The sequence below is a fragment of the Mesoplodon mirus genome, assembly GCF_964341445.2.
Source record: "Mesoplodon mirus genome assembly, chromosome: 1".
NCBI lineage: Eukaryota > Metazoa > Chordata > Mammalia > Artiodactyla > Ziphiidae > Mesoplodon > Mesoplodon mirus.
This window is the reverse complement of record NC_138976.1, coordinates 210,431,946-210,459,290: the sequence shown is the minus strand read 5'-3', so window position 1 is coordinate 210,459,290 and position 27,345 is coordinate 210,431,946. Positions and strand designations below refer to the sequence as shown.

The 27,345-nt window shown below is 45.3% G+C and overlaps 1 protein-coding gene across 1 annotated transcript; it reads right to left on the bottom strand.

Moving 5' to 3' along the window:
- Positions 1–1,133: 1,133 nt before the first annotated feature.
- On the bottom strand, positions 1,134–22,898 carry LOC309807226 (tripartite motif-containing protein 54-like; the record flags this gene model as incomplete). The annotated part of the gene is made up of 6 exons (XM_082626571.1): positions 1,134–1,367; positions 1,619–1,858; positions 3,524–4,144; positions 16,965–17,135; positions 19,551–19,709; positions 22,725–22,898. The coding sequence occupies 6 exons, from the start codon at positions 22,896–22,898 to the stop codon at positions 1,134–1,136; spliced, it is 1,599 nt and encodes a 532-aa protein (XP_082482697.1).
- Between the last annotated feature and the right edge of the window lie 4,447 nt (positions 22,899–27,345).

The window sequence follows — 27,345 nt, the reverse complement described above, 5'->3', positions numbered from 1 at the left end:
TAGTATCCACTGTCTCCTTTTTCTGTAGTAAACAGAAACCAGGTTTTTACGTGACAGCAGAAGTAGAGTGTCCTAGTATGTAACCACGTGACTAAGTGCTGGTTGTTGATATGTGAGCAGGAACATGGGCGAGGTTTCTGGGTTCTGCCCTCCAAGGGAGGGGCTTGCTATTTCTCTCCCCCTTTATGATTTCCAGCTGCCTGGGTGGAATGGAGTGTAGTGGAAAACCACATGGAGAGAATCCTGGTCCCCTGCTGGCAACATAGGGTGCTCTCCACTGAAGCCTGAACTTGAAAGAGATGTGACTTATTTAAGCCCCTAAAATTTGGGGAAACTTCCATAGGAAGCTAGCTTGACCAAGTGGGCATGTTCATGCAGTGTGCTCTCATTCTGCGTGTGGATTCTTAGGAGATGGAGGGCACATATTGTGGAAAAAACATACCGCTTTTGGAATAGGGCAAACATGGGTGAAAGTCCCAGCTCCTGTGTCCCAGGGGGACACCCTTGGACAGAGACAACGTGTTCAATTAAATCATAGTAGGGTGTGGTTTGGAACTGCTGAGTAATAAACAGAACCCGCTGTCTTTACAATCATTATTTGAAAAGGTGGCAAGAGCTGCATTTGAATACTCACTCAGGACCAAGAGGACGACCTTGCTGGCAATGCAGACCAGCCCACAGTAATCCTTAGGTTCAAGTTCGAGCTTGTCCCCGTACTTCACCCCACCCCCAGCCTGGCCTCAACCTCCCTCTCCACTCCCCATGCTGTGGGAGTTCAGTGCCCACCGCTGTTCAGGCCACCTGGAATGCTCATCCCCATCTTTGCTTGGCCAGTTCTGGTCATTCAGATAGCACTTACACCTGGCCTGCTCAGACAGACCACCCAGTCTAACTCCCCACCATCACTATTTCACCACTCTATGTTTATAACACCTTCAGCATTTTAGCACTCTCTGAACCCACCTTGCTTGTTTTCTTGTTCTCCCTCCAAGAGAGCAAGAACCTGTCTGTTAGTCACAGCTGTGTCCCCATCTCTAGAACAGGGCCCTATGCACATTGTAGGTGCTCTAATATCTCTTGAAGTGTAGAATTGAAAGCAAAGAGAATAGGGCAGTTCACAGTGGAGGCTGAGCTCAGAGAATAAGAACTCCTGCAGCAGGAGTCCAGGTATGAGGGCCTCGACCAGCAGACAGCGTGAAAAGCAGAGGGAGCACAGCCGGCTGGGCCAGGAAGAGGAGGAGGTTAGAGACCTGAGAAGGCCCACAGACTTCCTTGGCTGGGGTTCCCGAAGTAGCCAAGCCCCAAAGGACCAGAGGCCCAGTGTCCTTGAGGCCCCAGGACAGAACCCTCCGTCCACCTTTGTTTACCTGCAACAAAAACTACCCAAGCAAAGCAAATACACTCCTGCAACTCCCTCTGACCCCGCCCTCCATCACTGCCCCCACCCCCAGGTGAGACTGGGGCTCTTTGTGCAGCTGCTCCCTCTGGCCCCTCACTCAGCATGCTGGGTCCAGATAATCAATTTGCCTTTTGGTCTCCCTGCTTTACACAGCAGACACCCTTATCTTTAATCTTCCCCTTAATCCTGGGGTCCTGCCTCAGTGCACCCACGTTTTACCTCGGAACACGAGGAGCGCGTTGATCTTGGAGGTTGATGTCTGGCCAGTGCCTCCCCAGATCTCACCCATTCTGACTGCCCGTGAATCCAGGGGCCTCCTGCTTTCCTGTGTAAGTGCCAGGAAGTGCTGCTGCCTAAGGAGTCACAGCAGAAGGAGGGAGGCCCCAGGTTTGGCAAACACCCCAGCACCCCTGTTATTACATTGTCCACCTCGGCCAGAGCTTGCAAACTGGTGATGGCCTGGGGGTCACATCTGGTTCACAGAAGTGCTTTGTGATGCCCATGCAATGTTTTAAATCTATTTTTAATTAGCTGAGGGCATTCAAAAGAATCAAGGCATTTAACGTTAAAAAGTCTGGATTTCTTGCTTTTCTTAAAAAAACTGGAACACTCAGCTTACATTCCAACAGGACAATGTTTTCTTTATGCCCAGCATGGGCTCTGCTATTTGTCACAGCCCCCACCTTCCCCCCACCTCTCGCCCTCTTCAATTTTATTACAAGCCTGGCTCCCATGGTCATCTGTGTTTGTGTGCTCACTGCCTCTGCTCTGGGGCACTGTTCCTGCCCCACTTGGACCATGGGATTTTGGTCTAGGCCATGCAGAGTCCTTTCCTTGAGGATGTCTTAAACTGGCACTGGGAGAAGAGAACCCTAGTCCAGCCCCCAAGCTGTGATGACAGGGGAGAAGGGGGTCATTCTACAGGAAAGAAGCAAAGCAAGCATTGAGAAGCAGAGACAAAGCGGGGCCGGGGGCGGGGGGGGGGTGCCGGGGGCGGTAGGATCCTGACAGCAACTGAGTCTAGGTCCTATCATCCCTGAGGCTACTCCACCCTTTCCCCAGTGCACAGTCATGACTAACAGTGAAGTAGAAGGAAGGAGAATGGGCTTGAGAATGATACATTTCTGCCCGCTGCGATTTTGGACAAATCGCTGATACCCTTCTCAGTTTCTTCATCTGTATAACGGGGACTCTACAGCTTACTTCCTAAGGTGGAGTGGGTTCCAACAATGTCATTTATGTGAAGCATTAAACGCAAAGTTTGTGCATAACAGGTGCTACTAAGGATTCCATAAACAGTGGGTTTTATGGTGGATGTTCACCAAAAACTGGTCGGCTAGAATTGAGTGAGCTCCTTCCTGAAGAATGGTAGCAGTGTTCTTTAAGGAGATATATCTAGATCAGTACTGCCTTCAGAGACTCTGGGGTAGGTTGGAAGAAGCTAGGCCTCCACCAGGAGGAGTTTGATTTGCATTACGATCCACCCTCTCAATGACTGTCATCTTGGGCTCTTAAATTCTCTGACCCTGAGGTTCCTCCTGTAAAATGGAGGTGATAACTCTCATCTCTTTCAGTTATTCTGAGAATGGAATTAACTCATTAACATAACAATGCCTAGTAGTGTTTGTATCCTAAGCACTCAACACATTGTAGTTATTGTGATGGGAAAGGAACAAAAGCCACAGTCCAGAGCTAGCCATAGGTTTCATTTCTGGGGAATCATTGCTATTGCGCTTTCTACTGTCTGAGGCTCAACTGAGCTAAAAGTGCACCGTAAGTCATCAGAGCACAAAGCTGTCTGTTCAGTTGTGCCAAGAGCTCACCTCCTGCACCACCCACCCTGACAGCCAAGCCAGCAGCCCCCAGGATTCAAAGCCTCCTACATGAGCTTCAAGCAACTAGCTTTTAAAGCAGGTTTCCATTAAAAGAATAAAGAAAAGAAAAAGCTTTGGATGATCAATTAGCAACACAAGACCCCAAATTAAGAGAAACCACCATGTAGAATCTTTTTGTTTTTTCAAGAAGCAAAAGCTAGCAACCTTCGCGTTACAGCCAAAAGGATAAAAGTTGCTGACATTTTGAGACCAAAATACTACGTTATACAGTTGATTCCCTAGACCCAACCTCACTTCCCTGTGCCAAGGACATGCTAGTGGAAGAAGGAGAGGAAGAATGAGATGGGTTCCCAGGAAGCTTTGCCTCTTCATTTGGTTTTGGCACTGAGCCCGACGCTGCCTTGCACAAAATATCCTCAAGCACTTGTTGGGACAGACGGCCCTGCGTGGCACAGCCTGCCTGCCAGGCCTCTCGGAGCCCAGCTGCGCTGGCCAGCACTTGGTCAGTCTCAGGGGGGACAAAGGCAGTGATGTCTATTCCTCTAATGAGTTCTTGAAAATAGTGCCTGATGGAAAAAGTGTCCTTGATGGGGATCTGGGGGGACATGCTGCCCTCCATGAGTCTCACCATCTCCCTCTTGAGCCTTTTATGCTCGTGGAGAAATTGTACTGCATTAGCATGATGCTGCAGGAGCGTCTTCATCTGCTGATAAAGCTGTTGGGGGGCTTCAAGTTCCCGGGCAACCAGCTGTAACTTCTCCAACTTGGAGGAGTGCTCGCTCTCCAGCTGCCTTTTCAAGGTGGCAAGCCGGCATTTGATGCCCCTGAGCAGGCTGTCTCCAATGGTGGCGATCATGGCCAGCGTGTCCACGGCACTGGTGGAGAGCTCCCAGATGAGCTTCTTCATGTCCTGTGGAGGCAGCGTGAACATTTCTTAGGAAAGACCCCCAGAGTCCAGGCCTGGGCACCTGGTTCATGGCGTTGCCTCCTCTCCTCCCTGAACCAAGAACTCCTTAGGGGTGGCGGACACTTCTGGCTGCCTGCCCAGTACCAACTTTTCAACTCTTTCCTACCAAAGAACGCTGATTCTTCCAGCCAGCAATGTGTGGGCAGCTAAAAATACTTACTCATTTCCTGCTTCCCTTGCAGTTAGGGGTGACCAGGTGTGCAACAGAAGCAGAAGTCTGAGTTGTTGGGTGCAGCTTCTGGGAAAGCTGCCTGAAAGTGGGAAGATGCCTCTGAGACAAGGCTTGACCCTTCCCCTTTCTCCTGATGGGACCCGGGGTCAATGCCTGCATGGAGCAGGCTCCTCATGACCTTGAGCTGACAACAGCACACACTGCAGGGCTGAGAGAAGAGGGCGGAGCCTCATGGGGTCACCAAGCTTGTGGCCTCGACTCCCTACCTGTGGGCATTTCATTAAGTAAAAATAAAACAGAACCCCTCATTTTTTAATGAGCCATTGCTCAAGAGTTTCTATTACAATCAAATGTAGACCCTTACTAAAAGAATACCCAAATGGAAGGAGTTACCTGAATAATTTTTAGAGGAATGAAATCACAAACCCACCCATTGTGATATTGTTAGAAAAAGTCAAGATCTCTCACTCTGGACTCTCCATGACCTACAGTGCCCTTTCCCTGTCCGGCAGGCCTGTCCTCATCCTGTCAACCTCAGCTCTGCATCACCTTTGTGATCAGGTCTTCCCTCAGGGGAGGAACAAAGTGTTGGGGAAAGCACTCAGATGGTGAGGTCAGGCCAACCCTAGGTGTAATTTTGGCTCTTACAGCTGAATAGTTCTGTACCTTAGATCCCATATCTTGTGAAAAGGGGACCATGGGTGCTGAAGAGAACTAAATGAGATGATGGATATATAGTGCCTAGCACCGGACCAGCACGCAGTAGGCACTTAACAAATTGATCTTCCATAGAAAGGAGAGGTTCTTCCATTCTATATGCTTCTACAGGTCTCATATATGTCGCCATGGTTCACAATAGCACAATATAAAAACATTCTAACATTACGAGAGAACTTTGAGATAATGTGACTCTCCGCCAGCTGAAGATTCATCCTGAATCACCGTTCCCAAAACCATGTTTTTAAATTGCCAGTTTAGCTGGTAAATAGATTGGCCCGCCATCCTTCATCATCATGAGTTGCCTGCCTAGTAGATGTTTAGGTGTGTTGTTTGACCCATTAGACTAGTCTCAAGGGCAACAAAAACAGACATAATAAATATACAATGGAATCTCATGGTACTGACAAGTGCTCTGAGGAAAGATAAGGAAGATAGAGCAGGATCAGGGGTAGGGCAGAGGGCTGAGGGAGGAGGTGGCTCTCGATTTTGGGTGGTTGGGAAGACATCTTGGAGATGTCCGAACTCTGGATGATGGTCAAGCATTGGTCACATCGGAGGGGGAGATTTTTCCAGCCAGAAGGGCCATGAGGACAAAGCTTGAGATGGAAACAAGGATGTCTGAGGAGCAGTCAGGAGCCTGGCTCAGTGTGGGATCAAGGAGGGCGGAGAGGCAGGTGGGGCCAGGCAATGGATTTATTCACAGTATAATGCACCCCTCACCAGCTGGGGATTTTGAACAAAAGAATGCATGATCTAAAATGTTGGAGGATGATTCTGGCTACTAGTGGGGACAGAGTGGGCATGAGGAGCCCATGTGAGAACCACTAGAGAGTCCAGGCCAATGGTGATGAGAATGGGCAGGAGAGATGGGAGAGGTAGGCAAATTGGGGAGGTGGAATGGATTGTAAGTGTGGGCCTGGAGCTCAGGACAGACATCTGGGCTGGAGAAAAAACTCTGAGAGAGGTGGAAAAACATTGAGCAGGAGTTAGTGGCAGAACTTGGGACAGCCAGGAAAGGCTGGGGTCCCAGAGGTCAAGTGACCATTTCAATTTACTCCAATCAAGAAAGTGTTACTGGCCATGGAAACAAATGTTTTCTGAGATGTTGGCTCAGACAAGAGAGAAAGAAATGAATAAAGAGCAGGCCAATGATCTCATTTGTATCCTTCACCCACTTGGGTCTTTAAAAATTTTTAATATTTCTTTGTATTTCCTTTGAGTTTTGAACATTAGTTTGGTTGTTCTTTAGCTTCCAAGAAACTTTATACTTCCAGAACATACAGGAAATGTTAAAATGCTACAAACTGTGGATTGTTTTACACTTGTGAAATGATCTATTTTCTGATAGATAAATGGAAAGTTGTGTATTTTCTGTTAAGTATTTTAGGCTTTATTTAGAGAGCAGAGCCACAAATACTAAACAAGTAAATCAATAACAGATTTCAACACCTTATTCAGTAGGTTGAATGAGTCATTTGAATTTTTGTCTTTATATAAAGGAATAGCTGATGCAGTAAAATTAGTTTTTGTAAAGGGACAGCGAGTCCCACAAAGTTCACAAAAGAACAAGTTTGCTTAACTCTGAATATCATTTAAAATACACTTGGATTCTCCAATCCATGGTGAGGTGGCTTTCTCAAGTGAACATAGGAATGAGATCAGGAGGGTGTCCTGTAGCAGAGCCTTCCCACTCAGCATCTACCATGGGGGTATCTCACAAAACTATTTGTGTTCGTTCTTCACCACCATTGAACTTCAGCATAACTCAATCCTTTTCCTTTGACAGAACCTGGATACTAATGATTGACAAATCTACTGGTCAAACCAAAGCATTTGTGAGCAGCAGGGGCATACATTCATTGCACAGGGCCTCTGTCCTGCTCACCATTTGACACCTGGTGTCTAGCACCCAAATGACACCTGAAAGAATGAAAGAATGAGAAAAGTGTATGCTTTCTTTACTGATACTGCCAGATACTTACTAACTTTCAATAAACCCAACTTTTCAAAATATCCTCTAAGTTCTTAAAACAGCTTTATTAAACATAATTGACATGGGAAAAGTATACAATTTGATAACTTTCAAGATAGTGAACTTATCCATCCCCCCCAAAAGTTTCCTTGGGTCCCTTTGTAATTTCCTCCCTCACGACCATCCTTGACCTCCCCTACCCAAGCAATCACTGACCTTCTTTCTGTAAATGTATATTAGTTTGCATTTTTCTAGAATCTTATATAAATGGAATCATACTCTTTTGGGGGGAGAGGGTTTAGCTTCTTTAACACAGCAATTTTCAGGTTCTCTCATGGATTATTGTATGTATCGATGTGTTCATCCTTTCATCTGGACATTTGGGCTGTTTCCAGTTGTTGTCTATTACAACTGTACCTGCTATGAACATTTGTGTACAAGTTTTTGTATGCATATATACTTTCTTTTCTCTTGGGATTTGAAACCTAGGTGGAGTGAATGGATCATGTATTTAACCTTTTAAAAAATTACTAAACAGTTCTCCAAACTGTTTGTGCCATTTACATTCTCAGCAGCAGTGTATGAGAGTTCCAGTTCCTCCACATCCTCACCTACACTGGATATGGTCTAACATTTCTAATAGGTGTGTAGTGGTATCTCGTTGTGGTTTTCATTTGTATTTCCCTAATGACTAGTGGTGCTCAGAATCTTTTCATGTGCTGGTTGCCATCTGTATAGCTCATCTGTGAAGAGTCTGTGCAAATACGTTGCCTATTTTTATTGAGTTGTTTTCTTACTGTTGAGTTTTGAGAATTCTTTATTCTTTATCTTTTATCAGATATGTATTTACGAAGATTCTTTTTCTCCTATGTTTTCTTCTGCAGACTGTATAGTTTTAGGTGTTATATATAGGTCTACTATCTATGTAGGGTTAATTTTTGCACATGTTGTGAGGGATGGATGCAGTTTACTTTCTTTTTCTTTTCCTTCCTTCCTTTTTGCCTTTTGTTGTTGTTGTTGCCGCATATGGATTTTCAATTGTTCCAGCACCATTTGTTGAAGAGGCTATTCTTTCTCCACTGCATTGCCTTTGCAGCTTTGTCAAAAGTCAGTTTTCTATGTGTATGGGTTTATTTCTGTTCCACTGTTTCATTTGTCTATCTTTATGCCAATGCCATGCTCCTTTGATTAATAAAGAGTTAGAACAATTCTTGAATTCAGGTAGTGTTCACTTTGTTTTCAAACCCTAACCCTAACCCTTCCCTTTCCACGTGAGCTTTAGGATCACTTAGTCAATTAAAAAAAAAAAAAAAAAGCCTGCTGGGATGTTAATTGTGATTGCAATAAATCTATGGAAATACTTGGGGAGAACTGACATCTCAACCATGACAAGTCTTCCCATGCATGAATAGTATATATTTCTCCATTTATTTAGATCCTCTTAATTTCTCTAAGCAATATTTAATAGTTGTCCAGGTACAGATATCGCACATCTCTGGTAAGATTTAGATATTCACCAAGCATTTTATATCTCTGATGCAATTGTAAGTGATATTTAAATTTTAAAAATTGTCAGTGGTTTGTTGCTAATATTTAGGAAAAACAATTGATTTTTGTATATTGATCTCATATCTTTCAACATTGCTAAACTTATTTATTAGTTCTGATAGCTTGTAAAGCTCATCAGAATTTTTATAGAGACAGTGATGTTATCTATGAATAAACACAGTTTTGTTCTTCCTTTCCTATCTGGATGCTTTTATATTAGTTTCTCTTGCCTAATTGTACTGGTTAGAACCTCCATGATCTGCTCTGTTAAATAGCAGTGATGAGAATGACATTTCTCGGTGTTCCTGATCTTGGAGGGAAAACATTCAGTGTTTCAGGATTAAGCATGATGTTGGTTGTAGGTTTTCATAGATGCCTTTTATTATGTTCTAGTCTGTGGTATAATGGGAAATATATGGTCTTTGTCCCTGGTTCCTGGTACAGAGCTCCTAAAACTCTTGGAATTTCCTGAGTGATAGGAGCAGCTCTTATAATTCACAATAAACCCCTTTCAAACATATCTGAGATTATGCTAGTTAGGTGACTCTTGGTGGGTCCCTAGATAGTTTCAGGATGGGGCCTAGTTGCCAGAGAGACTAAACCTTGATTAGAGGTTTGGAAATTTCAGCCCCATCCTCAACCTCTGGGGAGAGGAGAGGGACTGGAGATTGAGTTCAATCGCTAATGGCCAATGATTTGATCAATCATGCCCTAAATAATGGAACCTCAATTAAAAAAAAAAAAACAACCAACTAACCAACCAACCAAACAAACAAAAAACCTTTAAAAAAAAGGTTCAGGGAACTTCCAGATTGGTAAACACATCGATATGCTGGGAAGATGGGGCACCCAGAGATGTCATGGAAGCTACCCCTCTAACCACCCCCCAGCCCTTACCTTGTCCTGTGCATCTTTCCCATTTGGCTATTCCTGAGTTGTATCCTTATAATAAAGAGGTGGACATAGTAAAGTGTTTTCCTGAGGTCTTTGGGTCATTCTAGTGAATTATCAAACCTGAGGAGGGGGTTTTAGGAGCCCCCCAGTTTATAACCAGTGAGTCAGAAGTACACGTGGCAACTTCGGACTTCTGACTGGTGTCTGAAGTGGGACAGCCCTTAACCTGCAGGGTCTGCACTAACTAGAGATAGTGTCAGAATTGAATTAAGTTTTTGGACACCCAGTAAGTGTCTGAGAACCAGATAATCTGAGATATTACTAGATTGGTGAGTTTTATAAAATTGATGTTAAATTTTTTTCAAAATTTTTTTCTCTGTCTATTGAGATCATATGATTTTTCATTTTTCTTCTGTTATTATAGTAAATTATATTGACTGTTTTTTGAATGTTAAACCAACTGTGTATTCTGGGAATAAGCCCCTTTTGTTATGATGTATTAGTCTTTTCATATATTTTTGAATTTGATTTGCAAAATTTTAAAAAGATTCTTGTATCAATGTTCATAAGGGATATTGTAATTCTCTTTGCCTGGTTTTGGTTTCAGGGTAATCCTGGTCCTATAGAATGAGTTGGGACAAAGTCCCATTTCTTCAGTTTTCTGGAAGTTTGTGTATATTTGGTATTGCTTCCTTAAATGTTTGGTAAAATTCAGCAATGGACCTATTCAGGCTTAGAGTTTTTACTGTAGGAAAGTTTTTAACTAGAAATTTAACTTCTTTAATAGAAAATGGCTATTCTTGTAACTTATTTCTTCTGGGAGAACTTTGATAGTTTGTGTCTTTCACAAGTTAATCTAAGTTGTCAAATTTAATGGCATACACTTTTTCACAATAGTCCCTTATTATCTGTTGGAGCCACTCCTCAGAAACAGAAAGACTGATGATGACACCACACAAACCAAGAGGTGATGAAAAGGGGCTATTACTCACATAATGAGGCTTTCTGGAGGAGAGCAGGGCAGCTTCCAACCAGGTCTGAAAATAGCTTGAGAGAACAAGGAACTCAGATTAGATTGGCTTGGAGTTTTTATGGTGGTTATGAGGTGCTGAAGGTTCCCACAGCCAGGCTGGGCTTACGTGGTTTAAACTCCCTCAGGTGCCAAAGAAGGGAGCACCTAGGCTTGCTTATCAGCTTTTCTGGATGTGGAACAGAAGGCAAGGAAGGAAAATGGAGACTTAAAAGCTGTGAGCAGTCAAACATCAAACATGGAGTCTGACTCTTTATTATATTATCTTTTAAATATCTATAGCATTTGTAGTGATGTTACCTCTCTCATTCCTGGTTTTGGTAAATTGTGTTCTCTCTCTCTCTCTCCTCTCCCCACTTCCCTTTCTCCCTTTTTCCCTCTCTCCCTCTCTCTCTCTCTCTTTCCTTGAGAAGTCTGGCTAGAAGTTTAATTCAAATGATCTTCTCAAAGAACTAGTTTTTAGTTTTATTGATTTTTCTGTATTGTTTTTTGTTTTCTATCTCATTATTTTCTGTTTTTGTCTTTATTATTTCCTTTATTCTGCTTACTTGCTCTTATTTTTTGCACTTTTTTAAGGTGGAAGGTGAGGTCATTAATTTCAAATCTTTATTCTTTTCTAATTAAAATTTCCCACTGAGTGCTGCTTTAGTGGCACCCCATAATTCTGATATGTTTTGTTTTCATTTTCATCCAGTGCAAAATACCTTCTAATTTCCCTTTTTGTTTCTTCTTTGATCTATGAGTTATTTAGAATATGCTTTTTAGTTTCCAAATAATTGGGGAGTTTCCAAAAATCTCTATGTTATTGATTTCTAATTTAATTCCACTGTGGTCAGAACCCATACTTTGTATGATTTGAATCCATTTTTTTTAAACTTATTTATTTTTCTGGGCATGCTGCATGGTTTGAGGGATCTTAGTTTCTCAATCAGGGCTTGAACCCATGCCCTCTGCAATGGAAGCACAGAGTCCTAACTACTGGACAGCCAGGGAAGTCCCTGAATCCTTTTAAATTTCATGAGACTTGTTTTATGGTCCAGCTTGGTGAGCTGTGTGCACTTGAGAATGTGTTCTGCTGTCATTGGGTAGAATGTTCCATAAATGTCAGCCAGGTCTGATTAATAATGTTCAAGACTACTATTTATTGCTGAATTCCTGCCTATTGTTCTATTAATTATTGAGAGAATGGTATTGAAAATTACAGATTTGTCTATTTCTCCTGGTAGCTCTATCAGTTTTTGCTTTATATGTTTTGAAGCCTCCTTATTAGATGCATAAACATTTCAGACTATTATTATTCTCTTGATTAACTGATCCCTTTATCAAAATGAAATGAACTTCTTTCCCCTTGGTAATACTATTGGAGTGAAGTCTTCTTTGCCTGATGTTAACAGAGCCACTCTAGCTTCGTTTGATTCATGCTAGCATGACACGTCTCTTTCCATTCTTTTACTTTTAACCTATTTGTGTCTTTATACTTAAAGTGCATTTATCATAGGCAGCATAGAGTTGGGTCTTGATTTTGTTTCATTCTGACAAAAGCCTTCTTAATTGGAGTGCTTAGACCATTTTCATTTAATGTGATTATTGATATGGCTAGACTTGAGTTTTATCATCTTGCTATTTATTTATATTTACCCAATCTTCTTTTTGTTCCCTTCCTCCTCTTTTTCTGCCTTCTTTAAGATTGTGTATATTTTATAATCACATTTTATCTCTGTTGCTAGCTTATTAACTGTAACTATTATTTTAGTGGTTGTTTGAGGGCGTATAGCACACATCTTTAACTTATCACAGTCTAACTTCAAGTAATGTTATGCCACTTCACATATAGTATAAAACCCTTATAATAGGGGCTTCCCTGGTGGCACAGTGGTTAAGAATCCGCCTGCCAGTGCAGGGGACACGGGTTCAAGCCCTGCTCCAGATAGATCCCACATGCTGCAGAGCGACTAATCCCATGCGCCACAACTACTGAGCCTGTGCTCTAGAGCCCACAAGCCACAACTACTGAAGCCTGCGTGCCTACAGCCCGTGCTCTGCAACACGAGAAGCCACTGCAATGAGAAGCCCATGCACCACAATGAAGTGTGGCCCCCACTCGCTGCAACTAGAGAAAGCCGGCACACAGCAACAAAGACCCAACACAGCCAAAAATAAATAAATAAATAAATTAAATTAAAAAAAACCCTTATAATAGTGTACTTCCATTTTGCCTCTCATAGGCTTCATGGTATTAGTCATGTATTTTACTTTTTTTTTTTTTAAGATGTTGTTGGTAGGAGTTTTATTAATTAATTAATTTATTTTTGCTGTGTTGGGTCTTCGTTTCTGTGCGAGGGCTTTCTCTAGTTGTGGCAAGTGGGGGCCACTCTTCATCGCGGTGCGCAGGCCTCTCACTATTGCGGCCTCTCTTGTTGCAGGAGCACAGGCTCCAGACGCGCAGGCTCAGTAGTTGTGGCTCACGGGCCTAGTTGCTCCGCGGCATGTGGGATCCTCCCAGACCAGGGCTCGAACCCGTGTCCCCTGCATTAGCAGGCAGACTCTCAACCACTGCGCCACCAGGGAAGCCCTATTTTACTTTTATATGTTGTAAACCTCACAATATGTTATTATTTTAAAAGCAGTGAGTTATCTTTTGAAAGATTTAAATAATATGAAAACAATCTTACATAGTTACATTTTTCATTACCATTTCTGGTGCTCTTTATTCTTTTGTGTAGATCCAGATTTTCCTTCTGCCTGAAGGACTTCCTTTAACATTTCTTATAGTGCGAGTCTGCTGGTTATGAATTCTTTCAGCTGAAAAACTGAAACAGTTTTTATTTTGTCTTCATTTTTGAAGATATTTTCACTAGATACAGAATTCTAGGTTGACTGCTTTTAAATTCATATTTTTTAAATAAATAAATTTATTTATTTATTTATTTATTTATTTTTGGCTGTGCTGGGTCTTCATTTCTGTGCGAGGGCTTCCTCTAGTTGCAGCGAGTGGGGGCCACTCTTCATCGCGGTGCGTGGGCCTCTCACTATCACAGCCTCTCTTGTTGCAGAGCACAGGCTCCAGGTGCGCAGGCTCAGTAGTTGTGGCTCATGGGCCCAGTTGCTCCACGGCATGTGGGATCTTCCCAGACCAGGGCTCAAACCCGTGTCCCCTGCATTGGCAGGCAGATTCTCAACCACTGCGCCACCAGGGAAGCCCCTAAATTCATATTTTAAAGATTTTTCTCCACTGTCTCCCTGCATGTATTGTTTCCAGCAAGAAATCAGATGTCATCTTTATTCTTGTTCTTCTGTATGTAACATGCCTTTTTTTCTGCTCTGGCTGCTTAATATACACTCTTTATCACTGGTTTCAGCAATTTGACTATGATGTGCTTTGGTATAGTTTTAGTCATATTTATTGTGCTTGGTGTTTGTCAAATTTCTTGGATGTGGGTTTATAATATTCATCAAGTTTGGATAATTTTTGGCCTTTTTTGTGTGTGTGTGTGTGTGGTACTTGGGCCTCTCACTGTTGTGGCCTCTCCCATTGCGGAGCACAGGCTCTGAACGTGCAGGCTCAGTGGCCATGGCTCACGGGCCCAGCCGCTCCGCGGCATGTGGGATCTTCCCGGACTGGGGCACGAACCCATGTCCCCTGCATCGGCAGGCGGACTCTCAACCACTGCGCCACCAGGGAAGCCCGGCCATTATTTTTTAAAATACTTTTCCTGCCCCTTCCTCGCTCTGTCATTTCCTTCAGGGACTCCAATTACCCATATATTGGGACACTTGAAGTTGTTCCATAGCTAACTAATTCTTTTTTTTTTTTTTTTTTTTTGTGGTCATGCCACATGGCTTGCATGATCTTAGTTCCCTGACCAGGGATTGAACCTGGCCTTGGCAGTGAAAACACTGAGTTCTAACCACTGGACTGCCAGGGAATTCCCCACAGCTAACTAATTCTGTTTTTTAAAAATTCTCATTCCTATCTGTGTTTCATTTTGAGTAGTTACTTTTCCTTTTTTTAAACAAATTTATTTCTTTTAGGCTGCACTGGGTCTTCATTGCTGCACATGGACTTTCTCTAGTTGTGGCAAACAGGGGCTACTCTTCGTTGTGGTGCACAGGCTTCTCACTGTGGTGGCTTCTCTTGTTGCAGAGCACAGGCTCTAGGCAAGTGGGCTTCAGTAGTTGTGGTGCATGGGCTGAGTAGTTGTGCCTCATAGGCTCTAGAGCGCAGGCTCAGTAGTTGTGGTGCACAGGCTTAGTTGCTCTGCAGCATGTGGGATCTTCCCTGACCAGGGCTCGAACCTGTGTCCCCTGCATTGGCAGGCGGATTCTCAACCACTGCACCACCAGGGAAACCCTTGAGTAGTTTCTATTGCTATGTCTTCAAGTTCACAAAGCTTTTCTTCTCAGTGTCTAACCTGCTATTAATCCCTCCAGTATATTTTTTATGACACTGTAGTTTTCATCTCTAGAAATTCAATTTGAATCTTTTTTTGTATCTTCCATGTCTCTAACTTTTTGAAATATGGAATACAATTGTGCTAATTTTTAATATATATTTGTCTGCTAATTCTAACATCTGTCTCAGTTTTGGTTTGATTTTGATTGATTTATTATTGTTTTCATTATGGGTCCTATTTTCCTGCGTCTTTGCCTGCCTGGTGATCTTTGGATGCCAGAATTGTGAATTTTACCTTGTTTGATGTTGGATGTTTTTTATTCCTATGAATCTTAACATTTGTTTTGAAGTACTGTTAAGTTACTTGGAAAGAATGATCTTTTAGTGCTTGCTTTCATTATTTGTTTGGTGAGTCTGGAGCAGTGCCCAGTCTGGGACTAAGACTTCTTGAGTTCTCATCCCAGTGCCTCATGATTTATGAGATTTTCCAGTCTCATTCGTGGGAACAGGCATTGTTCTGATCCTGGTTAAGCTCCAGGCACTGTTCCCTCAGTCCTTTCCTATGGCTCCTTCCCTGGCCTGAGGTAATGTCCTCACAGACAACTGCTGACCTATTCAAGTCTGTTGAATACTCACAGGGGACTCTTAACCCAGATCTCTGGATTCTCTCTCTCTGTGCAGTCCTGTCTTCTGTAGACTCTGTCATGTGCACTTGAAATGCCTTGACCTCCCCAGAGTCTCAGCTCCATCTCCTGAACTCAAGAAATCTGCCAGGCTTTGCTTCAGTTCCCTCTTTCTGTCCCTCAGACTTGAAACTCTCTCAAGGCAATAAGCTGGGGCAATTGTAGAGCTAACCCTTGTTTATATCTTGTCTCTCAGAGATTAGTATCTTTTATTGCCTGAGGTCCAGTGTCTTAAAAACTGTTGTTTCATATATTTTTGTCTTATTTTTCCAGAAGGGAGGGTAAATTCAGACTTTGTTACTCTACCTTGGACAAATAAGGAAATAATAAATGAAATTTTAGCAAATGTTTGGTATTTAGAAGAAGATCTACAAAAGTCAGTTGTGGTAGACACAGATATTCTGCCCAGATCCCCCTTTCCAGAGAGGACTTGCTGCCTGCCAAGGTATGACCAGCCGCCAGCTGTCAGATCCTTCAGGGTTACTGTGCCCTTCCCACAGCAGCCCACATTTGGTGGCTGAGCAAGAGGACCTATAATAGCCTGGCCATTTCAGCCCGATGTGGGGTACACTGATGGGCAAATCTGGCTCCAGATTCCTCACTGGATCAGGAGCTGCTTGTCAGTCCTGTGGTGTAGTTTGCCTTCCCTTCTGTTTCATCTATTTCTTCCTCCTTCCTCTTACAGATGTCAATCTTGGATATCTTTTACCCCAAACTGTGTCTCAGCTTCTGCTTCCAGAGAACATAACCTGTGATACCAACTGTTAGGTGGCTAGTGTGGCCCAGAGATCAGTCCCTAAGGGTCTCTGCCCTGGCCATTCTGCAGATGCTCCTTCTCTACAAGAGCTGAAATCTTACCACTAGAACTAGAATTTGTTTCTGAAAGACTATCTAGTCTTGGGTGTGTGTGTGTGTGTGTGTGTGCATGTGTGTGTGTGTGTGTGTTTGTGACTTAAAAATTTTTGTTCTCTTGAAAAATGTATCCAGAGATTAATTTCTAAAACCTATATTTTGTGGGGAAAAAGTCATGAAATAAGGAAAACAAGCCATAGAAGCTAGGATACATCTTACTTAGTCATCTTAAAAGAGGGTGAAATAACCATTAAATTATCATCTTGGAGGCCCTTAAAGCAATCAGAATTCAACCATTTCTCAAGGTGCACATTTCAAAACTTGACACACGTTTCAGGACACACTTAAGGAAAGTCAGTCTCTAGAGAATTTCCCCTTCATGTTTAAACACCCCCTTTGTCCGTCTAGTGCCCTCAAGAGAACAGCAACTGCTTGAACTGAAACCAAACATTGCCCTGCTGTTTGCTTGGAGAAAGGACACGAGCCATATGAGCCATACCTGCACCGCCTGTACTGCGCTCTCAGATTTCTGCAGAACCAGCTGAACATCCTTAGCAAAGCTCACCTTCCTCTCTGCATAGGCATCAGAAATCTTGGCTACTGGGTGAGACTCGTGGTCCCCAAAGAGCTTGCATATTCCACATATTGGTTCTTCATCACTTAGGCACATCTGATTGACAGAAGAAAAGTCTGTCATAAGATGGTACTTATTGCCCTTCTTGTTCCAGCCTGACACACTCAGGACCTGCCATACCTCAGGCTGGTGACATTCTGAATGTATTCTTAAGCAGGTATCAAGAGTCAGTTACACAGGAGGCCCCGGCACCTGAAGGAGAGAGATGAGGGTAGTACTAGGATGCTTGAACTGTAATTTAGTAAGCACATACCGCATCTGGTATTACACGGACTCCTCACAAGGATCTTTTGACTTGGATAGTATTGTGTACATTTTATACCCGAGAAAGCTGAGAAGGCTCCAAGTTGTTAGGTGACTTGCCCAAGGACACACTACTAGGAAAGGAGAGCACTGGGATTAGAAGATGAGGGCTTTCTGGGAATTCCCTGGCAGTCTAGTGGTTAGGACTCAGCACTTTCACTGCTGGAGCCCGGACTTGATCCCTGCTCAGGGAACTAAGATCCTGCAAGCCGCGTGGCACACCCCCCACCCCCAAAAAAAGATGAGGGCTTTCTGACTCCAGGAGCAAAGCCTTTTCCACCTGGCCAAGCCACTGCCTTGTGAGGATTAAATACCATGATGCATGTAACATGCTGCCCAGCATGTGGGATCTTAGTTCCTTGACCAGGGATAGAACCCGTGCCCCCTGCAGTCGAAGCGTGGAGTCCTAACCACTGGACCGCCAGTGAATTCCCCAAACTGGGCCTATTTTAGATGAAAGGGATTGAGGAGGACCCTCACTACCCTGCTGGCCCCTTTGCCTCTTCACTCAGCTAAAGGGCGCCTTGGAATGAAAACTCTTTCTTGGAATTTTGGAAGAGGAGGTAACTGCTGAGGATGAGACAGAACCATTGAGAATTTGTGATAAGTGGAACAGATTTTTAAAGCCAGAGTCCAACAGGAATACCAAATCACATCCTATTCTCTTGAGTCCTCTTAGTGGCTTGAGCTAGCCTGCTCCAAGCATGCCTCTTATGTCCTTGCAGGAGGAGGGGCGGCTAGAAGGAAGAGAGCAGGGTCTGGTGGAGCTCGGAACAGCCCAGTAGATTGGCTGAGGGTGAAGACTTGCAGAGAAACCCTACCCTGTGAGGACAGATCCTTGATATTCTGCACTGAAGTGCTGGGGGCCCCTGGAGCTACGAAGCCCTCTTTTGGAGCCACATCTATGCTTTAGGATTTGGCTGCAGAGCTTCAAGCTAGAGCCAGTTTATGAAGACTCGGGGATACTTTTGACCTTCTCCAAGGAAATCACCGATTTAGTTCATCCCTGACCATTACCAAAGCAACCTAAACCTGGTGGTTGGTGCTACACAGTCTGTGAAACATGGAAACTCGGCCTCATCCTACCCCTCCAGGTTTGTTGGGAGAATCAAATGGGCTCGAGGTTGTCAAAGGGCTTTGTCGACAGTGAAGAATGAAAACTGAAGTGGTGTTATATCTGATTCATATCTGAGTTATATCTGACATGGGGATCATCCTAAAGTCAGTACCAAAGGGGAAGATTACATGTGTCAAATTACCCGTGAAAATCGCTTAGCTAGGGAATATGGAATTAGAGTACAGTACACATGGTTTTGTATAAATCACACTGTAGACGTGTGTATAAATGTACAATGTGTACAGCATAATACAGAGTACAATAAAGAGTTCATATGACGTATCGTATGAAAAACTCATGCTGAAGATTAAACATCGGAATCATACTCAGCTCTCCAAACAGACATGTATAACCAACAGGAGGAATGGTAGAATCATTGGTCCCATCTTACCCCACCCTCTCTCTCTGGGGTAATCAAAGGTAGCTAAATTCTCATAAATCTGAATATAATGCAACTTCGTTGTAACTATTTGAGCCTATCTGTGGTCCCTTAAATCTTGTCATGGGTTGCATGGCTGAACAACCCCCCCCTCCCCAAACCTGGACTCCAGTACTAAGAATGAAGTATGAAGTCAGCGTTGGTTTGTGCATTTATTTGGAAAGTAATCCTCTACTATACTCCTGAGCAAATATCCAATTTCAACCATAAGGTTACCGAGTAATCTGGAAGATTGGGTAGCTAGGCAAGAATAAAATAAAACTAAAAGTGTAATTTTTAAAATTAATTTCTTTTTATTTATTTATTTTTGGTTGTATTGGGTCTTCGTTTCTGTGCGAGGGCTTTCTCTAGTTGCGGCGAGCGGGGGCCACTCTTCATCACGGTGCGTGGGCCTCTCACTGTCGTGGCCTCTCTTGTTGCGGAGCACAGGCTCCAGACGCTCAGGCTCAGTAGTTGTGGCTCACGGGCCCAGTTGCCCCGTGGCATGTGGGATCTTCCCAGACCAGGGCTCGAACCCGTGTCCCCTTCATTGGCAGGCAGATTCTCAACCACTGCGCCACCAGGGAAGCCCCCTAAAGGTGTAATTGAATACCAGAGTCACACTTTCTCCATGTTTTTCACATGTCTGAGCAAGCTGATTGTGTTCCTTGGTGTGAAGCATCTCAAGTTCTTCCTTAAACTCCTCCAGTACGTTTTCAGCCAGGATGTTCCTCTGCAACCCATTTGTTCCCCTCCCCCTCAGATAAATGACCTAAAACACAGAGCTGGCATGAGCTTGTGGCAAATTCCCATCATCAGCTGTGACATCATCATGGGGAAGGATGAGACACCTCCCTTCCTGCACATAAACAGCAGCGAGCGGCAAGAGAGAACAGGCCACTGGCCTGAGTGAGCGCTGACCAGTCTTTCAGAAGGAAATGACTGTGAAGACTCCTCGCCCCTGCAGAATAACTCTTCCTGCTCCACAGCCTCCTTACCTGGGCTAGTATGTGCACCATCGGCAGAGACAGTCGCCACAAACTCCATCAGATGAAACAGGAACCTGCCTGCTTTCACCCCGTGAGTCTTGGTTGGTACCTACTCTGTCTCCTGGAGAAGCCCAGCCCAGTGGGAAAACAGACCCTCACAGAGGACTGTGTTGTTGGATCTGCAGGGGAGCACAAAGAAGGCAGGACTAAGTCTCCCTGGGGTGATGGAGGAGAGCAGGACTGGAGTCTCAAGAAGATGCCTAAATTAGGCATTGAAGACCAAAGTGTATTAAACATGTATTTTATTTACCGTGTTCTGATGTTCTGGCACCTGGAGCCTGGGATGGCCCCTCCCATTGGCTAGCCAATTCTTAGAGACAGTAAAGGATTCACCTGGGAGCATGCCTTTCCCATGCAAACCAATACATCTGGGGTCCACACCCAACCACCTCCTTTATATTTGCTATTCCCCTACCCCCCTGCCCTAATCATCCAGGGCTGGGTACTAGACATCTAGGGGCAGCCCTACCTGTCCCAGAGGCCACTGAAATTATTCAAACTGGCCAATCCTAAGCCTTCTCACTCTACTTCACCCGTTCCTTCCTGCAGAAACCACAACAAAGGTCTTTCTTGCCCACATTTCCCCCATCTCCCTGTTTCCTGACCCACCCTGATTTCCACATGTGGCCACCTGTGATGTGGCATGGCCCCTCTTGGGATCTATGAATTACGAACTATTTTTCAATGGCAGTTGTCCCCTGATCTGTTGGTCTCATCATACCTGAATAATTATAAAACCTACATTTAAAAACACAAGGAAAAAAGACAAGGCCATATGCCACCCTGAGTTAACATAGCAGTCCACCCATCTGGCAACAACCTTAAATTCCATTTGTTTAATAAACTTTTATTAAGCACCTACCATGCTGGGAATGTAACAATGAACAGGACAGACACACCTGACCCTACCCTCAGGGGTTTATATGCTAGAGAGGGGAATAGATGCCAAACAACCAATATGTTAGCTCCGTTCGCTGATTTCCAACCAGGCAATTTAAATCCTTCTTGGACCCAGTTGTCTTTTCTACAAAATCCAAGCTCAACAAAAGCCGCCAGCACACTTCCTGTGCTCTTTGCAGTTCTCTCAGAGTTTGAGGGTCTCGTGTCTGCACCTGGAGGGGGGGAAGCTGGAAAGCATCCTCACCCACAGAGTGGGTGGTCAGAGGGTTTTGCTGTCTCTAGTCACTGGGACAAGAAGCAGAGGTTTAAGTGTGTTACTTAAAAATCACACTCTAGACACTAAAGGTAGTGATGAAGCCCCCTGGGGGTGGGGAAGAAGCTATGGTCTAAATACTCAACCATCAGAGGAAATGAACGCCAGTAGTGGCCACAACTGATGGTAAAGAAACAAGCTGAATTAGCAGAGTATTTTGAGGTATGAAGGTAACCATGGGAAGAACTATCTAGAAAAAGTTAGAAGAGGCTGCTTCTGGGGAGTGGGACTGGAGTGGGCAGAGAGTGTGGCTTTTCATTATTAACTCTTTTCTAGGGTTTGCCCTCTTAACCTTGTCTGTATGTTATTTTGATATGATTTTTAAATAAATGTACAAATAAGTGAAAATTTCAGGTTGAAAAATGAAAAACATAAATAAATCTAAGCATCTGCTGCTTTTGAACTGCTGTCCCCCAACCCTACACACACACACACACACACACACACACACACACACACACAGCCTCCTCATTGGCACCCCCGCCTCCATATTCAGTTGGTTACCATTGGAGAGCCAGCACCTGTCTCTCCAATCGGCCCACCCTCTGTTCCTACTGACAGAGATTCCGACATAAGTTCCCTCTTCCTGAAATCTATTTGTTTTATATTTTCTTCCTTCCTTCCTCCCTTCCTTCCTTCCTTCCACAAATACTCAAAGGACCTGGAGAAACATCAGTCACAGTTCTTATGTCCCAGGTGGGGAGAGAGACCCTACACAACTCATTGTACAAAAAGTTTCCATGAGAGTACGTAATGTAGACAATGGTGCACTTTCAACGCCAATGCTGTATGACCCTTTCCAGGTTAGACATTTCTCCTGGCCCCCATTGCTTACAGGACAGAATGCAAAGCCTTTTGCATGACTTGTAAGACCTACTTCAATATGTCCTAACCTGCCCTCCTGGTGGATGCCCTAAATGCCCTGATATCTCCCACAATCCCACACTGAAGCCTTCTTATCTACTAAGCAGCTCTAAACATCTCGGCTGCAGGCCCCTTTCTTGGCCCGTGGCATCTGCTATCCTCTCTTTGTCTGCCCTGCTCTGTAGACTCTCCCCAGCTGTCACCTCCTCTGCAGCCTTTTGTGTCTCCACTGTGGGACCTCTCACTGTACACAGGGCCACTGGCTCCTGCAAGGAGGCTCCTCACTCATCTCTGCATCCCTGGGGTCCTGGCACAGTGACAAGGCCCCTGGCAGGTGCTGATAAATGTCCCCCTACCCCAGCACATACTGAATAAGTGAAAACTGGCATACTTTATCTCTTGGTGATTCTGTTAGAACCTTCTCTCTAACATTAAACCACAACGCACGTCTTCCTGTAGCTCCTGCCCTGGGTCCCACCATGTCTTCTAAGCCTGCTCCCCACCCACCCCCTGATAACCCACCAGAGATGTGAGTTCTGGCCAGCCAGTCTTCATTTTGCAGGCCAAATATCCCTAGTTCTGTTATGGAATAGATCCAAGAAGTGATGACCAGAAAGAAATGTGCTATCTCAGTAGCAGAAGGGCCCCAAACCTCTCTTACTTTCCTACACACTGGGCAGCAGAACTGTCCGTTGCCGTGGGTGCAGTTCTGGCACATCAAGGTCAGCTCCAGGCACTGTTTGCAGAAGTTGCGGGAGCAGGTGAGGAGCAGCACCGGGGGTGTAAACGGCTCCATGCACACGGGACAGGACAGCACCGCGCCCAGCGCCTCCATGGCGTGTGCAGCCGCCTGTCTCTCCCAGGCCGCCCGCCCCCACCCGGCTTCTAGAACAGGTGTGGAATACAGCCATGTGAGACAAGTCACAGTAGACACCGTCAGGCTTTCCTCAGAGGATGGAAGAAGCAAGGGAAGCTCCACAGACACCTGGGGCACCAGGACGTGTTTGTGTGGAGGTGGCAAACCATGCCTGCCAGCCAAATCCAGCCCACGGCTTTTTTTTGTACAACTTACAAGCCACAAATGTTTTTTCACATTTTAAGGTGTTGTAAAAAACAAAGAACAAACAAATCAAAAAAAAAAAAAAAGCAAGACTATATAATAGAGGCCACATTAGGCCTACAACGTCTAAAACATTTACTTTCTTTCCTTACGGAAAGGGTTGGCTGACCCTGTCTAATTTAGAGGATAAATATAACTGGAATCCAGTCCACCTCAAATGCGTACTCAACCTCAGGAGTCGGTGGGATTGAGTGAGGAGCGGAAGGCCTGCCTCCAGCCCACAGTCTACGAGCTGGGTGACCATAGGCCAGTGACTGCTGTCCTCTCTCCGATTCCTTCTTCCACAGTATGTTGAACTGGGTCATCTCTCATCCCTACCAGCTCTGTAACTCTGCGCATGTAGTCTCTGGCTTTCCTAACCTCCACCCTCTCTCACAAAGGGGACAATTGTACAGGTCTTACCTGGCCCATGGGTTCTTCAGAAGATGAACTAGTCTTAAAAAGAAGCATTGACTGGGCACCAGGCTGGGCCAGGCAGTTGTCACATTATCTGTCATTTAACCTCCACAACTGGAAGAGGCTCAAGTCATTAGCTTTCACCTGCATCAGGGAATCTGAAGCCTGGAGAAGTAGAATAACCTGCCCAAGCCTTCAGTTCAGTTCAAGCCATGAGCTGGTAATGCACCCGTACTCTTCCTTTGCTTCTGATGGGCTGTTACCTCACAAATGAGGTCCTCCTGCAGATGTGAAGGTTCCCGGTGAAATGTACAGTTTCCTTACACTCCTAGATGTGCTTATGAGACCTTGGAGCGCAGGGAGAAAGGAGTGAAAACCCACCTCATGTGCTCTCAGCCTCCATTAGACAAACACAGATTGAGCATTGAACATGTTTGAGACACATGATGGGTCATGTGGGGGCTTAAGATGCTCATTATTCATGACAGTGACAGCCACTCTGCAGGCTCATTAGGACTGGTGCTCAGCACATACCACCCTGTTTACTTACCACATCACTCCTGTGTAATTGACTCTAATTCACGAACACAGACAAGGCAAATCCCTGCTCGCAGAGAGCTGTCAGTCCAAAGGAGACGGAAGCTACAGAAGGAGAGGTGTGGATGCCCTGGCTGGCCCACCAGCCATTCCTTCTCTGGCTGTCTTCAGGACGGTGGCCAGAAATATCAACTCTGTTTCATCAAAAGGTCTGACACTGGACAGTGGTCATGTCAGAGGCTTTTGGCCAATGAGACTTGTATTGACGTCTGCGGAGAGGATTTGGGGAGACATTTCTTGCTTCCCTGATGAAAGAGATTGATGCGGATTTCAGCACACTTCCCTTCATCTTCCTGCCTTGTATGAAGATGTAAAACTTGGAGTTGCAGCAGCTACTTTGCAACCATGAGGATCACAGATATGGAGCCCAACATCAGTGAACAGCTGTAATGATGCCAGTACTCACCTTCCTCCAGTTCACTGTGTGTGAGTAAACAAAGCCACCATGAACTGGGTTTGCAATCCTAACTGATAAAACAAGGCAGGAAGTGTTACGAGACATGGAGATAAGAAGCTGGAAGCATTTTGAGAATTATTCGCAGCAGAAAGGGTTGGAGACAATGTAGCAGTGCTGTTGCTTACTCTATAGAGCCATTGCCTTCTGTCTTCCTAACAGCTCCCAGCTACACTCAAGACTCCAAAGTGCTTCATCCTGAGATGTGCCCTGACTGAAACGAGACCCTAACAGCAATGTCATCCTCCCTGGCCAGTCACCCAGACATTTAGAGCTAGCTTGGCTACATGGCCCACATCTCTCCAATGAGAAATTAGGGGGATTTTGCTAGAAGGTTACTGGGAATTTTTTCTACCGTAATAATAGGGGAAATCTCCCACTCCTTTTTTTCTGGCCTTGAGTACAGTTGTGTGAAGACGTGATGGCTACAGCAGCCATCTATGATCAAGAGGTAAGTCCCTGAAGATCAGCAGAGACGCTGACCCAGACTATTGATACCGACATCAGTGAGTTGCTGAAAGAACCCTGGGACCACCTGGCTCCAGACTTGTAAGTAAAGAGTAGACAACCTTGTTGCTTAAGCCCTATCAGCTGGGCATGCTCTAGATCTTTCTTGGCTTGTGCACAGGCTTTCTGGAGGACTGGGCATTTGGTTCTGCATGTCCAAGCCTCCCTAAGGGCGCATGGTCAGTCAAGACCGCGAGCTGCAGGCTGGGCAGGTAAGCACTGGCCTCTGTCCACTTCCCCAGCCCCTCACTATTTTGGGGACTTCCAGCACCAAGCAGGCTTTTGTTCATTGAGCCATTGCTTTTTTTTCCATTTTTTATTGTGTTAAAATATACGTAACATAAAATTTACTTTTTAAACCATTTTTTTTTTTTTTTTTTTTTTTTTGTGCGGTACGCGGGCCTCTCACCGTTGTGGCCTCTCCCGTTGTGGAACACAGGCTCCGGATGCGCAGGCTCAGCAGCCATGGCTCACGGGCCCAGCCGCTCCACGGCATGCGGGATCCTCCCGGACCGGGGCACGAACCCTCGTCCCCTGCATCGGCAGGCGGACCCCCAACCACTGCGCCACCAGGGAAGCCCTTTAAACCATTTTTAAGTGCACAATTCAGTGGCATTAAGTACCTTCAAATTGTTGAGCCACCATTTAAAAAAAAAAAAAAACAAATTGTTGAGTGACCATCATTACCATCCATCTCCAGAACTTTTTCATCTTGCACAATGAAAACTGTCCCTGTTAAATGACTACCCCCTTCTCTCTTCCCCAAGCCCTTGGCACCCTCCTTCGCCACTCAAACTGACAGAGAGGAGGTGTGGAGGTCACAGGAGGGTGGCTGGACCCAGGTAGGACAGCCTCCAGGTCCAAGTTCTCTCTGGTGGTGCCACAGGAGCTGGAGGGGGTGGGCAGAGCAGGGTGAAACCTCCTCCCACTCAGGCAGGCCTGGGGTCGAAGAACCCAGAAAGGGTTTGGAGCAGCCAGAGGGGCCAGTGGAGACAGGGCACCAAGGAGAGAGGGTGAGTCCATGCTGCCTCTGAGCAGGTGGAGGAGGACCCGGAGCCTCAGTCATCACCTGTGGCTTCAGGAGAGCAGGGAGTGGAACCAGCGTGGAGGCCAGATGGTTGGATTCAGGAACTGGGAACCCGGGCGAGAGGAGTGGGAGCAGCAAACCCACGCACACTCTGCGCGTCTGTCAGGCACCCTGAGCTCTTCCCCGCGAACACCAGACTGAATGCGGGTGGACACCTTTCTGCCTCTTTGTCTCCCCTCCCTGTCCCCACCGTGTTCCTGCTGAGAGTGGGGTTTTCCCGCTTTTCTGTTTTTTCTACTTGCCCCCTTCCTGGGGCAGAGTCTTCCCTGCCTGTGTCCCCCTCGGACACCAACTCTGTGCCAGGTGTCTGCTGGGTTGGGGGGGCCATACTTTAATAAGAAGCCACCCCCACCTTCCAGGACCCGGCAGTCGGGCAGAAGAGAGCGCTCTCACCTGGCCTGGGCCCTGGGAAGCTGCGCAGAGAAAGGGTCCCCTCCAGTGGGCCCAGGAGGGGATGGATGTCACTGCGGAAGGGGTAAAAACAGAGCAGGAGGGCTCAGGGATGTGGGAGTCCTGAGACCTGCGTGGTGCAGATGCCAGTTTGGTGCCCATCAGGCAGACCCCAGAGAGACTGAGGGGGACAGATGTGATGAGATGCGTCTTTAGAAAGACATGGGAAGTGTGGAGGGAGACCCAGAGACTGGAGGGGGGACGGAAACCAGGGAATGGAGCCGAAAGACAATTACCCATGAATCTGTGGACAAAGCGAAAGCTCGGGCATGTAGGACGGACCGGGCAGAGTCAGAGGCAGTCGAGGAGAGAGGGGAGCCGGGTTCTCTGGAGGAAACAATAAAAAAGAGCTGCTGCTTATAAAGTTGCTCACCACCTGGCCCAGCCATCCCTCTCCTAGGCTTTTCACCAAGAGAAATCAAAACTGAGTTTTGGGGGGAGAATTTACCCACACACGTGTATCATCCCATCCTTTACTCACTGTTGGCAAAAGCTAGAACCAGCCCAAGTGTCCTTGGGTGAATGGCTAAACATGCCATGGTCCATCCATACAATGGAAACTTCCTCAGCTCAGAAATGAGCAAACGACAGATAGAGCCAGCATTAGCAAATGGCAAATGCATTTTGTGAAGTGAGAAAAGCCAGACCCCAAAGGCTGCATATTGTATGAC